This window comes from Oxyura jamaicensis, chromosome 5 (assembly GCF_011077185.1).
Source record: "Oxyura jamaicensis isolate SHBP4307 breed ruddy duck chromosome 5, BPBGC_Ojam_1.0, whole genome shotgun sequence".
Taxonomy (NCBI): domain Eukaryota; kingdom Metazoa; phylum Chordata; class Aves; order Anseriformes; family Anatidae; genus Oxyura; species Oxyura jamaicensis.
In genome coordinates this window covers 21,228,779-21,242,516 of record NC_048897.1, presented here as the reverse complement: position 1 = coordinate 21,242,516, position 13,738 = coordinate 21,228,779, and the positions used below count along the sequence as shown (strand labels likewise).

The 13,738-nt window shown below is 39.5% G+C and overlaps 1 protein-coding gene across 3 annotated transcripts in view; it reads right to left on the bottom strand.

The window, feature by feature from the left end:
* LOC118168234 (cytosolic phospholipase A2 epsilon-like) overlaps positions 1-13,449 on the bottom strand; it is a 55,025-nt gene extending 41,576 nt beyond the window's left edge. For 2 of the 3 annotated variants that reach the window (XR_004751436.1, XM_035328462.1), the window contains exons 1-3: positions 7,244-7,330; positions 6,771-6,806; positions 924-996 (exon numbers count right to left, since the gene is read on the bottom strand). Coding sequence is in view for 2 of the 3 variants with exons in the window: in XM_035328462.1 (XP_035184353.1) it covers positions 924-996; positions 6,771-6,806; positions 7,244-7,270 (136 nt within the window). In the remaining variant the exon portion in view is untranslated. Of the gene's footprint in view, positions 1-923; positions 997-6,770; positions 6,807-7,243; positions 7,331-10,940; positions 10,990-13,192; positions 13,323-13,430 lie in introns of those variants that run through there. The other variant, XM_035328463.1, reaches the window with a different exon arrangement.
* Positions 13,450-13,738: the final 289 nt, after the last annotated feature.

The following is a 13,738-nucleotide window of genomic DNA, read 5'->3' as shown; positions in this document are numbered from 1 at the left end:
AACAGACCCTCCACTGGGTTAAGTACAATGTCTGGACAGTAAGCACTCTTCTCTCCACCTACTGCAAGTCCCATTCTCCCACATAGGATTTTCATTTTAAGTTTGCTGCCACGCTCTGGTCAACAAGCTAATGCCCACTAAAGTATGCTAACACAGAGAAGAGGAATTGTTACAGGAATTCCACAATAGGATATTATCAGACTCCATAGACTTCTCTGCTGAATATATATATATCTTGTCTTGGGGTACTTTATTAACTTTTGTTCTGTGATCATACTACGACATTTTTCTCTTGCAGTCTCTATTCTAGACATCTATTTCTTGCTTCCTTTCACAAACCTCACTTTAACTCCTTTAAAACTTTCACAGTAGCACTCTATTTTTATTTATTTACTTTTAAATTGTTCAGCCTTCTAATTGAACACATTCTCAGACTGGATTTTATCATCTCTTATTACTTTAACTTAAAAAAAAAAAAAATCTGCAGAACATGCACATGCTTATACTTCCATTGTTTTCACAGACCTTCCTACTACTGACAATATTTCATTTGCAGCATCAGTCCTCTCCTTCCTTCTGAACAGGAGTTCTGTTGGAAATACTCAGCTTTCTCACTCAAAAGTAAAAACTTCGACAATTTAAAGAACAGCCCTCTGATAATCCTGATGCCACAAGGATAGGAATTAAGTCTCATATAATGTGGTATGAAGGCCTGAAATCAAATGCATCACCTTGCTCAAGTTAGCCTCTTTGCACTTAGGAGCAGAAAGCAATGCTGCAGTATCACAGTAAAACTAATTCTTGAAAACTTACAGCAATATATGTCAGTATTCCCACACAATTTAAAGACAATAATGATGATCAAATATTTACTTTACTTTAAGAAACTGTAAGAAATATTTGACAATTGCAGAAGTACTCACGCAAGTCTGCCTTCCGTACGTTCCTCACTCTTAGTATTTTTACAGTAAGCAAGTTGAAAGGAGATACTGGTCTCTGCACAATTAAAAAAAAAAAAAAAAAAAAAAAAGACAGACAACATTGAGATGAGTATAGTCAGAATAATGCACACTGTAACCCTGAAGTGAAAAGTACTGGAGCAGTTGAAAAAACTAGATGAATTTTTGGCTCAGAACCTTTTTCAGGTCTGTTTAAGCAGCAGCAGATTTCAAACCCATGTGAGCTGAGAACAGCTGCTGAGTTTAGTTTGATAAGGATCAGTTCTTTTCAACACCACTCCTTAACTATCACAATGAACACTCCTAAAGAGCACTTCTCAGTGTCCTCAGGTCCTACACATGCATGGCCTGCAATAGCAGACAGCCTGTGAGAGAAGAGTAGCTGTCAGTAGCTGTGCAGGTAGACCTAAGTGAGCAGCGCAAGCTTCCATACACAATCTAAAAGACCAGAAATTGAGCTGACAGTCAGGAGATACTTCTCACAGAGGTCTTCAGCTCTAATTCCCATCAGAAAGATACAAAACTCTTTCCAGATATGATCCTGGGAATTAACTCATGACTCTGCTGGTTATCAGACACCTTAGGCTAAGGAACATTAATTTTATAATATCTCATAACTTTTTGTGTTGTGGTTGACATGCTTGAGGGAAGGGATGGCAATCCAGAGAGACCTTGACAGGCTTAAGAGGCAGGCCTGTGTGAACCTCATGAGGTTCAACAAGGCCAAGTTCAAAGTCCTGCAACTGAGCCAGGGCAACATTAAGCACAAATACAGGCTGGACAGAGAATGCATTGAGAGCAGCCCTGAAGAGAAAGACGTGGGGGTGTTGCTTGATGAAACATGAGCCAGCAAGGTGCACTTGCAGCCCAGAAAGCCAACCACATCCCGGGCCGCATCAAACGAAGTGTGGCCAGCAGGGTGAGGGAAGTGATTCTCCCCCTCTGCTCTGCTTTCCTGAGACCCCACCTGGAGCATTGCATTCAGCTCTGGGTCCCCCAGCACAAGAAGGATGTGGGAGTATTAGAATGAGTCCAGAGGGCCACAAGGACAATCAGAGGGCTGGAGCATCTCTCCTGTGTAGACAGGCTGAGAGAGCTGGGTTCTTCAGCGTGGAGAAGAAAAGGCTCTGCAGAGACCTCACTGCAGCCTTCCAGTATCTAAAGGGGACCTACAGGAAAGCTGGGGAGGGACTCTTTGTCAGGGAGTGTAGTGATAGGACAAGGAGTAAGGGTTTTAAACTAAAAGAGGGCAGATCTACAATTTACATTAGATGTTAGGAAGAAATCCTTTACTCAGACAGTAGTGAGTTCAGAGGGTGGTGAGTACAGAGAGATACTGGTACAGGTTGCCCAGAAAAGCTGTGGATGCTCCATCCCTGAAAGTGTTTAAGGCCAGGATGAATGAGGCTTTGAGCAACCTGGTCTAGTGGGAGGTGTCCCTGCCCATGGAGGGGGGGGGGGGGGGGGGGGGTGAAACTAGGTGATCTTTAAGGTCCCTTTTAGCCCAAATTATTCTGCATTTCTGTGTGCAATATTAACATGTCTTCTTATTCCTCAGGCTATATTTAAACTTTTTCCTTGTTTCACTTTGGGGATAACTACTTAACATGTTTCTGTCCCCTTCCATATTAACATCTCTACTGCTTCATTTGTACCATCTTTACTTTTACAACCAATGGGAATATATATATATATATATAACCATGTCTCTTAACATTCCCTTTAAATCAGTATTTAGCTTTAAGTATACTGGTTCTATTTTGACCAGAAACTGATGTTCTGTGCCCCCAAAATGTGTGTAATTTCTCCATCTATGCCAACTGGTAAGAAAATGTTAACTCTCCTCATAAATCCTCTCATGCCTGTATTCATAGACTATTCATACTATGCCCTAGTAAGGTAAATATAAAGTGTCCTGACGCAACCACGATTTTATTACTTTTCATCTGAAGTACTGATATTATTCACAAGAGGCAAAAGTAAAAATGATTTTGCTGATGTTAAATAACGATCTCCTTCATACACACTACACACTTTGACAGAATATACGTCTTTCCAGCTGCAGCACTAGTCTTATCCTGAAGAGTTTCACAACACTTGGACAACATTAACCAAATGGAACCATGACATGACATTAGACCCTAACACAACATGATGAAGCAGATATTTGTCCTCACCAATGAAGTCCTCAGCCTCTCTAAAATGCAGCTGAGATGGTAAACTGCCTCTGAGAAACAACCTGGGCATATCCCACTCCCACTTCCCTGTAGGTCCACAAGGGGCCTGAAGACACGGAGCTGAAGGCCAGTGAGCCACTGACAAAAGGGTCAGAGCAGTCACTGACACAGGCACACTCGTTCTACCTGAGACATCGGCATGCCCAGACCCTACTGCAGGGCACAGTTTCATGGTGCACAGTTTAGAAGCACCTGAACTGTCAGCTGTGGGATATTTTGGCAGACCCAAGGGCTATACGTTGCTTGTCAGGTAGGGTAGATAGTGCTATCTCACTACAGCCCTAAGTAACGTACAGAGATAGGATTTAAGATTGATGATCCTGTGCTCAGCTTTCCCCATTAGCTGGGCATACCTACTTACATGACTCCCTGCTCAGCCATTACAATTCCCATTCCAGTGCACCTAACTATGTAAATACATTAAATCAGTCCTCAATGCCTCACTGTGGGCTATAGAAATTTAGAAGTCAGACCTTACAACTCCTAAATTTAGGTATCTGAATGCTTTGCTACATTTAGATCTCAGCAACTTCCTCAAAGTCACACAGAAAAAAATATTGAGGGGCATATCTTAAACTGGATCGTCTGTTCTCAGGCAATGACTTCCAAATCATAAAATGTCCGAGTTGGAAGGGACCCACAAGGATCTTTGAGTCCAACTCCTGAATCTTTCCCTTTAAATCTTTCTTTTTAATCTGATGATGACCATATATCATAGGCTGGGTGAATTCTGAGGCCAGAAGCCTCCAAGGTCAGCTATTACACATACCTCAACTTTCAGCTTCTCTATTTATTTAGTCTAAGACCTGACTGTTACCTCATCAACCGGAAACACAAGCCAGGCATTTTAATAATCACTGTTGAAGCTACTTAAATATATGAGATTACAAGAGCAGGACTTGGTCACACTATCCTACGTCAGATAAAAGTTCAATTAAGTCCTGCAGCACGTTTGTGCAACCCGTACATATCTGTTCCTGGGAAATCAATGGAACTGTTCACAACCATGAGTGCTCATCTATATGAATGTGAGTAACCTAACTGGGTTCTATAAGCATTATATTTGAGTAAAATTCCTTCTACATTTCTACATAAGTGTAAAAGACAAGTCTTTTACAGATTTTTTTTTTTTCCTTGGGGAGACTAGAGTGAAACACATACAGCATTCCCAAGTTAAATCAAGTGAAAAGGCAATTATCCAAGTATAACAGTGGGTCAGATATATTTGGAGCAAAGTACTCTTCCCTTGGCTTTCTCTCCAAAAAAAGAACTTGCAATCTCATTACTAACTAAAAACTTGTAAAGACCAACAAAGAGAACACTCAGCCCTGTCAGAAAGACTGGTTCTGACCTCTTGCCTTGGTTCTGACCTCCGTCAGGTCTGTGGCACCTTTTAACTTCAAAGAGTTTTGGAGCCTCAAGGGTGGGCAGGATTTCACAGAATCATTTCATTATGTTACCATGTCTACCACCTCAGGCAAGGTCAGATGCATAAGAAACACTTTCCTTGTACTCTGTGTTTTGTATTTAGTCCGCCCAATTTAACATGTCCTATTGCTGGGTCTTGTTAAAAATCAGTGGAGCTCACCAGGGTTATCCCAGAATAAGAACAAATGGAGCAGCACTGAATCAAGGCCTGGCTTCCAAAAGCTACATAAAAATTCTGTGGCTTCAGACTGCCATTTTCATGTGGTTTTCCTTCTCTTCCTGTTTGTGACACCACAGATCAAATCCCACACTAGAACAAATCCAAAACTCAGAAGAGAAACTGAGTTAAACATTTCCACAGTTCAACATGGCTTTTTGTCAAGAACATGTTAGCCTACGTTATTTTGATATGATGCTAAACAAACAAACAAACAAACAACAACAAACACCACAAACACCTTTTTGGTTATTCAAATTACTGTTTGCTTGTTTGTTTTGCTTCTCAATTTAGGGTCACTACCTACATTTTTCCACCAAATGTTTTATATTATCCTTTTAATTTAAATGGCCATTTAAGTTTTAATCACAGACATTCCATGGGTTGCCCTGAAATTGACTAGTAACAAAAGCTGTTTTCCTTACTGAGCTAAGAAGTGACATAAAAAACCTCAGATATTCTATGTTTATATATTTGACAATTCTACTATGTTTACATATTTAGCAACTACTACCTACCATGTGAAAAAAAAAAGGGGGGGGGGGGGGGGGGGGAAGTGTCAGACCCCTTACTGATATCTGTCTCTGAGAGCCCTGAAGAGTCAAGCTCTTCCTGAAAGAGACTTCTAAAAGATATCAGTTTCCTTCTTGAAAGGCTCAGGGTCCTACTATATATAGTATTTACTATATTGTTTTTAGTTTAGCCACGCTAAATACTTTAAAGAAAAAAGTGAACTATACACATCTCACACCTAGAGACATAAACAAAATAAAAAGCACTAGGGAGAAAATAAAAAATAAAAAGAAAGAAAAAAGATCCTGTAAAAACACATGCTGAGTTTACAGGACTAAAAATAACAATTTCTAGGATACTCACATATAGGGATTGTGAGACTATACATAGAAGCCTAAACATCCTTTTAGAAGATACGTCTTGAATAAACTCCGCAGACAAAGTCTTGTTTTGCCATAGCACTTCAGTTTGAACATAGAAGGCATCACATGGCTCTCAGGCAAAATCAGGCATCAGATACCATGAATAACAGCAAACATCCACGAGACAAAGACCAAAATTATCATTTGGGAGAGCCTCCATAACACCACAAACTTCCACTAGAATCATGTGCAACCAAAGCTCAAAACAAACCCACCTGGTAAACCACCACATCACTGAAGCAGGGCAAGAGCATCAAGCCCACGGCAAGTTTCTGAAGAAAATCCTATTCTAACACCACTGCCCCCATTTGCTGACTCCTAACATCTTATCTGACATATTTTACTCTATGCTAATGTCTTAACATGAACACCTGCTAACTGCCCAGGAAGTTTTTATTTGCCTGCACGAAGTACTCATCCTCAGTTCAATCGCTAAAAAACACCCTGTTGCTCTTCCCTCTCACCTCCCACTACCAGGTTAATGAGACCAGAGATACAAAACATGACACATTTATTGCAGTTTTACATGTTCCGAGGCTGTGTTTTCCATCACTGTATTGCACAGTGAATGTTAATTTCTACAACAGGTCATTACAATGCAAAGAAACACTGGAAACTACAGGAAACACTGGAGCACTAAGAGCAATTGAAAGACCCACTCAAACACAGCCTTCTTATGAAGTAATAATGCACAAGGCAAGTGGGCATTTCATCCCAGGAAATCAATATACAAAAGAGGGCAGGAATTCAAGAATGAGAACATGTGAAGTACAAACCTGCCCAGATATAGCACAACAGTATCATAAGCATCTGAAAAGCAAGGCAATATTTCACCTACAGAGCTGAAGTTGCAGCTTAGCCTTTCCACATTCAGTAAATATGCCAGTACACTTTTCCCCCAAGCCATTGAATTCCCAACATTTTTTCTGGTGCTTTACGTTCAGCACTGGACAGCATGCAGCATGTAATGAAGGGCCAACTAATAACTACCTACCGTTCTCTCCGCTGTCGCTGAGGTGCCCGTAAAAGTCTAGGAAAAACAACGCAAGACAAAGTTAAGAAAACTAAATGTTCAACTTCTATTTTAGACTGACATTTAAAAACATCTCCAATTCAAAAATATACTTAGGGCTATGCATATTAATGACGGTCATTAGGTGTTTTACTGATTACCAAACCCACAACAACAACTCTATGCTAGCTTGTTGTTTCCTTGACTTGAAGCTTTTCTTTTAGGCAAGCACAGTAAGTAACACTGATAACCCTAAAACTTCTTTTGAAAATACACACGCCACAATGTTCTGTATAAGGCTAGAGTAAAGAAACACTCCTTGCAACCATGAGATCCAATGCTTTCCCTAGCTTGCCCGTACACCTGAAACAGCTGGTTCTCTGCTGTGACCCACTGAACTGGAAAAATCAGACAATTTTACCCACTTCATGATTGCTATGGGCTTTTATTCTTACCTCATTTGAGCTTAAATTTGATCCCATTGCAGCCCCAGTTGCATGTAAGTCTACTGACAAAAGATACCGAGCTGGACGGGCTGGCAGGAACTCCTCATGCAGATTAGGGGTGGAGGAATAGGGATTTTATGACCAGGCTCTGCCGCCCCACCCCTTAATTACTTGCAGTCATTAGGCAGTCCCCTCCCTGCTTCCTGCAGCCTATTAGAGCACTTCTGAGTCAGCAGAATGCAGAGATTTCTACCGACTGTCATGTTTTGGGGGGACACTGAAACCACTTTCTGACCAGGGATTGCTTTCTAGGAAATGAAGTTTTGCATTTATACATTTCTAACCCTCAAGTAAAGTGTATGTTACTAACCAAATCACAGCTATCATAGTACTGTAGGGTACTCTAGGGAGAGGTCTCGACTTTCCAAACCCTGAACTCAAGTACCTGTAGCAGTCCTCCTATAGCAGCATGCAGTTTGGCAAGGTAGATTAACTCATTTCAGTGCCACAATAAACTCATTCGCAGGACACATGCTTTTCTAAATCTCTTTGGGCTTCTCTGTGCTAGTCTCTGTGACCTCACCAAGTGGTCAGTGTCCTTTTTCTAGAAATTTAGTGTACCCCTAGGAAGTAAAATAAAATAAAAATAAAACATGTCCGAAGAAGCTTGCAGTTAGAGCTTAAATGCAATGAGAGGGAAGGAAGGATCTATAAGCAGTGGGTGGAACAGAGGAGTGGACAGGTCCGGCAGGAGAGGGCTGGGCTCTCCTGCATGGGCCTGGAGATCTCAGCAGTTCACACATCCTCAGAGCCTGCTTTAAAGGTTCTTGTATGTGCTCACTTTCACAGGAGGTCCAACAGACACCACAGGGGAAACATCTGAGCAAAAAATCCTCCCTGCTGCCTTTTTACTCTGGTGTGAATTGACTCATTGCCTGTAAGAGCAGCATATTACAATAACCCTAAATTAGCATGTGTGCACAGACTGGTAGATTTCAGAGTGTGCGAGAGGAGATTCTAGCTCTGCCATACTCTTTCCTTCCTCTGTGCTTGATGACAGGAGGAGGTAAGTACGCACTCTTGCATCACAGCACCCAAGTAGGGCACAGAGCATGTGGTGAGGAAAAGTTTAGTATCTTAAACTTATTTTTAAAATCAGTCTCATTCATATTGGTAGCTAAGTCACTTCACATGGGTAAAGAAAGTAACCTCACAAACTACAGTGGATGCCACCCTAATGTACTTGCCTGTGCCATGGAGGCCAGCATCAAAGGAACACTGCAGAGGAAGAACGGATATTGTCCAAGAAAAGTTGCTAGAGTAAAATCCTCTTTTAACAAATAAGTATCTTCCTTCTATATTGATGCTCATATGACAAATGTTCAGAAGGCCTTATCCAAAACACACAGTGCTACTACCTGATAGTTTCTGTCTACACCATCTAATAACCTGCCACCTTCTCCATAGCCTCACATTGCACAGCCTGCTCAACAGAAATGGAATCAGAGTAAAATGGCTCACAGTCTGAACCTGCAGCACTGGAAAGGCTCTTTGGATGAAAGACCAAAAGATAGTTCCAATGAGCGTTAGTATCTCTACACCAAACTTCCCTTAACTTCTCCCTTAATCTCCCTTAACTTTGGTCTTTATTAATTTCTATCTATATTAAATGCTTATAAACAAATCAAGGCAAAGTGGTCACAGCTGAGAATCATCTATTTCTGCTCTTGCAAAACTAGTTTGTCCAGCTTTAGAAGGATGACTATATTCCTGCAGAAAATCCAATATTAAAAATAATAATAATAATAATAAGTAGGAATCTACTTCATTAAAAATGTCTGTAAAACATTCTTTATTAAATGAAAAGGGGATAGGTTATTCAGCTCAATTTCCACAACCTGTCCCAGCAGATACTATCCCAGAGAAAGACCTTCAGAGAAACCGTAGCCTCTCCTCACACAAATTGGATCGATTACTTGGTCCATTTCTTAGCCATGAAACAGAGCAGGTCATTTATACCATCCCAGCTATTTCACAGCCAATACAAGACTGCCTCAGCATTGCTTTCTCTTACTCACTTCACTTAAGATCCACAAACAGGATATCACCACTTCACAATTCAGATAATTTTTTCCAGAGTCCCTGTGCCTCTGAACAACTTAATATTCTCCTTCTCAAAATAGCATCATTATTCCCATATCCAAAACATGCCCCTAAAAAACTCTCCTGCTCATCAGCACCACCAAGTCTCGTTACTGATACTGCTTACCCTTAACCACTGCTTTTCCCAGACACACAAAAAGACTTTGGAAGACAAAAAATCTTTAAAAGCTCTTTGAAAGCCAAGAATTATGATCAACAGTATTTTCATTCATGCACGAAGTTAGTGAAAGAACTAAACACTGCTTGCTCATAACACCAGTAACAATATTAAGTTCTTGTCATCAGTGAGAAAGCTTTAACAGCTGATCATTTGTCCTCAGGGAAAGGTAATCACTGGTGTCTGCAAGGCCTATGCAATCTGTACCCAAACAAATTGTGATTTTGTAGTTTGTTCCAGTGTGGTGTTAGGGAACTACAAATGTGTCCCCAGGATTATGATTTCAAAAAATATTTCTACCTCAAAGTTTAAGTATCTTGTTTTTTGTTTGTTTGCTTTGCATTTTTCTTGAATTCTTCCACAATTCAAGGAGACTTTCAAAGACAAACATCAAGCATGCAGTAAATGTCTGAAATTACTCAAAGTCTAATAGGCCATATACTGGAACAGTACAGATTTTTTTGACCATCGCATTTCCAGTGTGAATAATATAAAACCAATAGTGTTCTTCATATAGATGCTACTTGCACTCTTATTTTATTTTTTTTTTTTTTAAAGACTACGGAGACTGTGTTACTGACTTCAAAACACAAAGCAGTCTTTGAAGCTCCGAGCAATATTAAAGAAAGAAAAAAGGAAGTTATAATTTTCCTCTGCTCTTCATCTGCTTGGTAGTGCACATCTACATGCACACACTTTTGTATTTGTCTTAATTTAGACAAAGTGGAGCAAATAAAAATATCTTGTTGATCTGAGGCAGTCAAAATTAATTAGAATGCCTTATTGCAAGCACCAGTTTCCCCAGCAGATATACAGTTATTTGAATAACTTAAGTGCATTAAGTTTTGGGTAGCAATAACAGCTGCATCCAGCATCCTATGATTATCTCATATACTAGTTTGTCACCTTCTGATAATCCAGGACTACAGAAATGTATGACTAATGGGGGATATCATATTGCTGCAAGAGAGAAGTACAATTGTACCGCCTCCATGATGACAATGGGAGCTGGTCATCATTTAATCACCTTAAATAGTGTTTAAACACCTAAACTGATGTTTAAATGAAACAAGAAAGGTAGTTAAATATCTTAAAATATTCTAAAGGTGTTACAAAATGACAGCTAGATGTCACATTAGAAAAGAAATATTCAGAATTCACAAATAATGCAAATTCACAAATAAATAAATACGTTGTCAGGTCTACAGCTTCGGATCTTCTCTGGCTTCAGCCTTTCAGTCTTTTTTTTTAAACACATATCTGTAGGCTGCAAAACCTACACAGACCTTATCCTGCCAAGCAAACAAGACAGAAAGCAATCTGAAGTCAAATTCCAATTGCACAATGGAGCTAAGCTCAATAATCTCTGCACACGAGAAGATTTACCATGGATAAACAGTGCCACCTCCTTCCCCAGGGCCTCAGATTTCAGTCTCTGAAAAATTCAGCTTTGGATAGATGCTGTTTGATCTAACTTCAAGCAATTGCACAGTGTAAAAAAAATAGCTTCCATATTAACGCATCAGAATTATATTTTCATATTTATACACACCTATCCTTCAAAACTCTACAATAGCCTTGAAGCGAGGGCTACATAAACCATTCAATCAGTGCCTACTGTTTCTTTTTCTGTCACGTGGGAATCATAAGACCTGTATGGTGCATTGCATATAGATCTGCAGAGATGTTGAATGATAAAAGAGAGATATGGAGGTTATCTGTTAACTAAATAGAAATCAGATGTCACTATGATTTTCAGCATCATACACTAAAGTCGGAGTTGAAACACCTAGAGTCCGAGTTGTACCTTTGCAGAAGCAAGAGGAGAGCTGCACTAAATCTGTGAAAACATGACTTTGGAGAGATGCTGAATGAATACAGAATTTTGCAAAGGATATAATCTTTGAGACAAACAAATCAATTTTGAAATATAAGTAACAAAAATTAATTCGTTCAACTGAAACTATTTCATTTTTTTCTTTAAAGCACATTTATAAAAGTTTCTAGCATAGTTACTTTGAACTATTTTTTTTTAAAAAGTTTTACTTTTTCCTATGTCAAAGATCTTTCAGTACTGACTTACAGTCTTACTTTAGCCAAACAAACCTGTTGAAACAAATTGCTAAAGTGTTTCAAATGGTCTAAAATGACCACGGGCACAAGTTAGAAAAGAAAATCTAAAAAATTCATTTATCACTCATTTGTAAGCAGGAGAGAACTTTGGTCTAAATCTAAATTCAAATTGCTCAGAATTAAAGGTGCAAAATCAGTCACTGAAAAGAGAAATTACATCACCTAACTGATACACATGAAGGAGGACTTCTGCCTTTAAAACACTATTGAGAAACTTGATTAAAAATGATTCCGCATGCCCTTGATATGTGTTACAGAGATAAAGATCTCACTCCTCCTACTCACTCACAGGAAATAACTGGGTGGTTCTGCTATACAAAAATCATCAGTGAAGTATTGGCTCAGCCGTTCCCAATATATGTAATCCTGGCTTCAGCTCTTTGCAAATGATCTTCAAATCCAAGCCCCATCTCAAAAGGCAGCAGCTCACCACCATCGTCTCTAATTGTTCCTATGCTCTGTAGATCTGAATCTCTCTCTCTTCTCTCCAGGACAATCTGAGGTTACTTGGCCTTCCTAGCTTCATTCAACACTTCAGAAACCCTTCAAACAAGGTTTTCCCTATCCTTGTCAGACAACATGTGTGAGGTATCAGATAATTAGCCAGTAGCTCCTTCAGCATAAGTATGGCAAGACACATAGCCCAGGACCTTTACAGAGAGACCTTTTACAGAGACCTTTACAGCCCACCTGAACCTGAACCAATTTCAGAATATCATGAAGTCACCTCACGTCATCAGCTAATTAAGGTGTTAATTACATCTACAGTCAGCCTGAGAGATATTCGAGTCCCAACAGAGACTATAAATATTCACAGCTAATTGCTTCCAGGAGTGCCATCACATTTAGCAGAGCTTGTGTGACAGGTCACAAATGAGTGTTTTCAAAAAATAAATTGTTGTTCACCTATCTGGATGCAGATCAGAACAATTTTGCCAATGCTGAATCAAATCCAGCTGATACACAGCTGGGCCTCAGATCCTATTAAAAAATAAATAAATACCCACGCTAATAACTGAACTTGTTCTCTCCTTTGTTATTTTTGATTTACAGTAGGAAGCCATTTGAACAAATATCTCTTCCCCTGTAGTTTTACACTGCCTTTCAGCATAACGTCACAGGCAGGACTTTGAGGTATTGCTGCAATACCAACTGCAATACAAACCAGTTTTAACAGGACAGAAAAAGAGGCTTTTGCTTCCCCAGACAAGTCAAATGAGTCCACTGTGGAGAAAACTTATAAACCACTAAGGTAAGTCCACTGAATTTGGTAATACCAGGGAACATGTTAACCTCATGTGTGATGTTAGATCTTTGGAGCCTGGTCCCAAGACAAACAACAGCATTTGCCTCAGTTTCCCTCAAGTCACTAAAATAAGTAATTTGGACAATCTAATATTTTCAATGGCTTTCTTAGCAGGCCCAGATTTCTTAAAATGGACTCCCCTTTTCCACAGCTCATTCTAAGCCATCCTAATTTTCTGGATCTATTGCCAAATACTCACACCAACGTATCACCACCACACCTTAGGTGAGTAAGGCTCAAGGCCTAATGCCAAGTGTTGCAACCAGCACCAACCAGTCAGTGGAATATGCCAGCACAAATTGCACTGCCTCTGTTACATCTTCCTGGAACTGTGAAAAGAATTATTGAAAAAAATGTATAAAATACTTAAAAGATACAGTTTCTTATATCCCATAACATTGTTGTTTAAAATTAAACTTATGAATGCAATTGCTCACAGAAAACTGTTGCCATCTTAATGATGAAACAGATGTTGAAATTATCCTTGCCAAGGTCCAGCAAAGATGAAAAACTGGCTTTCTGGTTAAGATTATGGGGCTGAAAAAGAAAGATATATCATCAACTGAGAAATAGAAAAGAGTTCTTGAACACAAGCATCCTAAAACATTGATAAGGAGTCAAAGAGGTTGCTCCCAACAATAGCTTGCTCTTATGAAGGGAGATGTTTGGTTTGATTCATATTGCAAAGCTTGACAGCAGATAACAGCTAATGAATTTGAACTGTTGCATAGGACTTGCTTAGAAG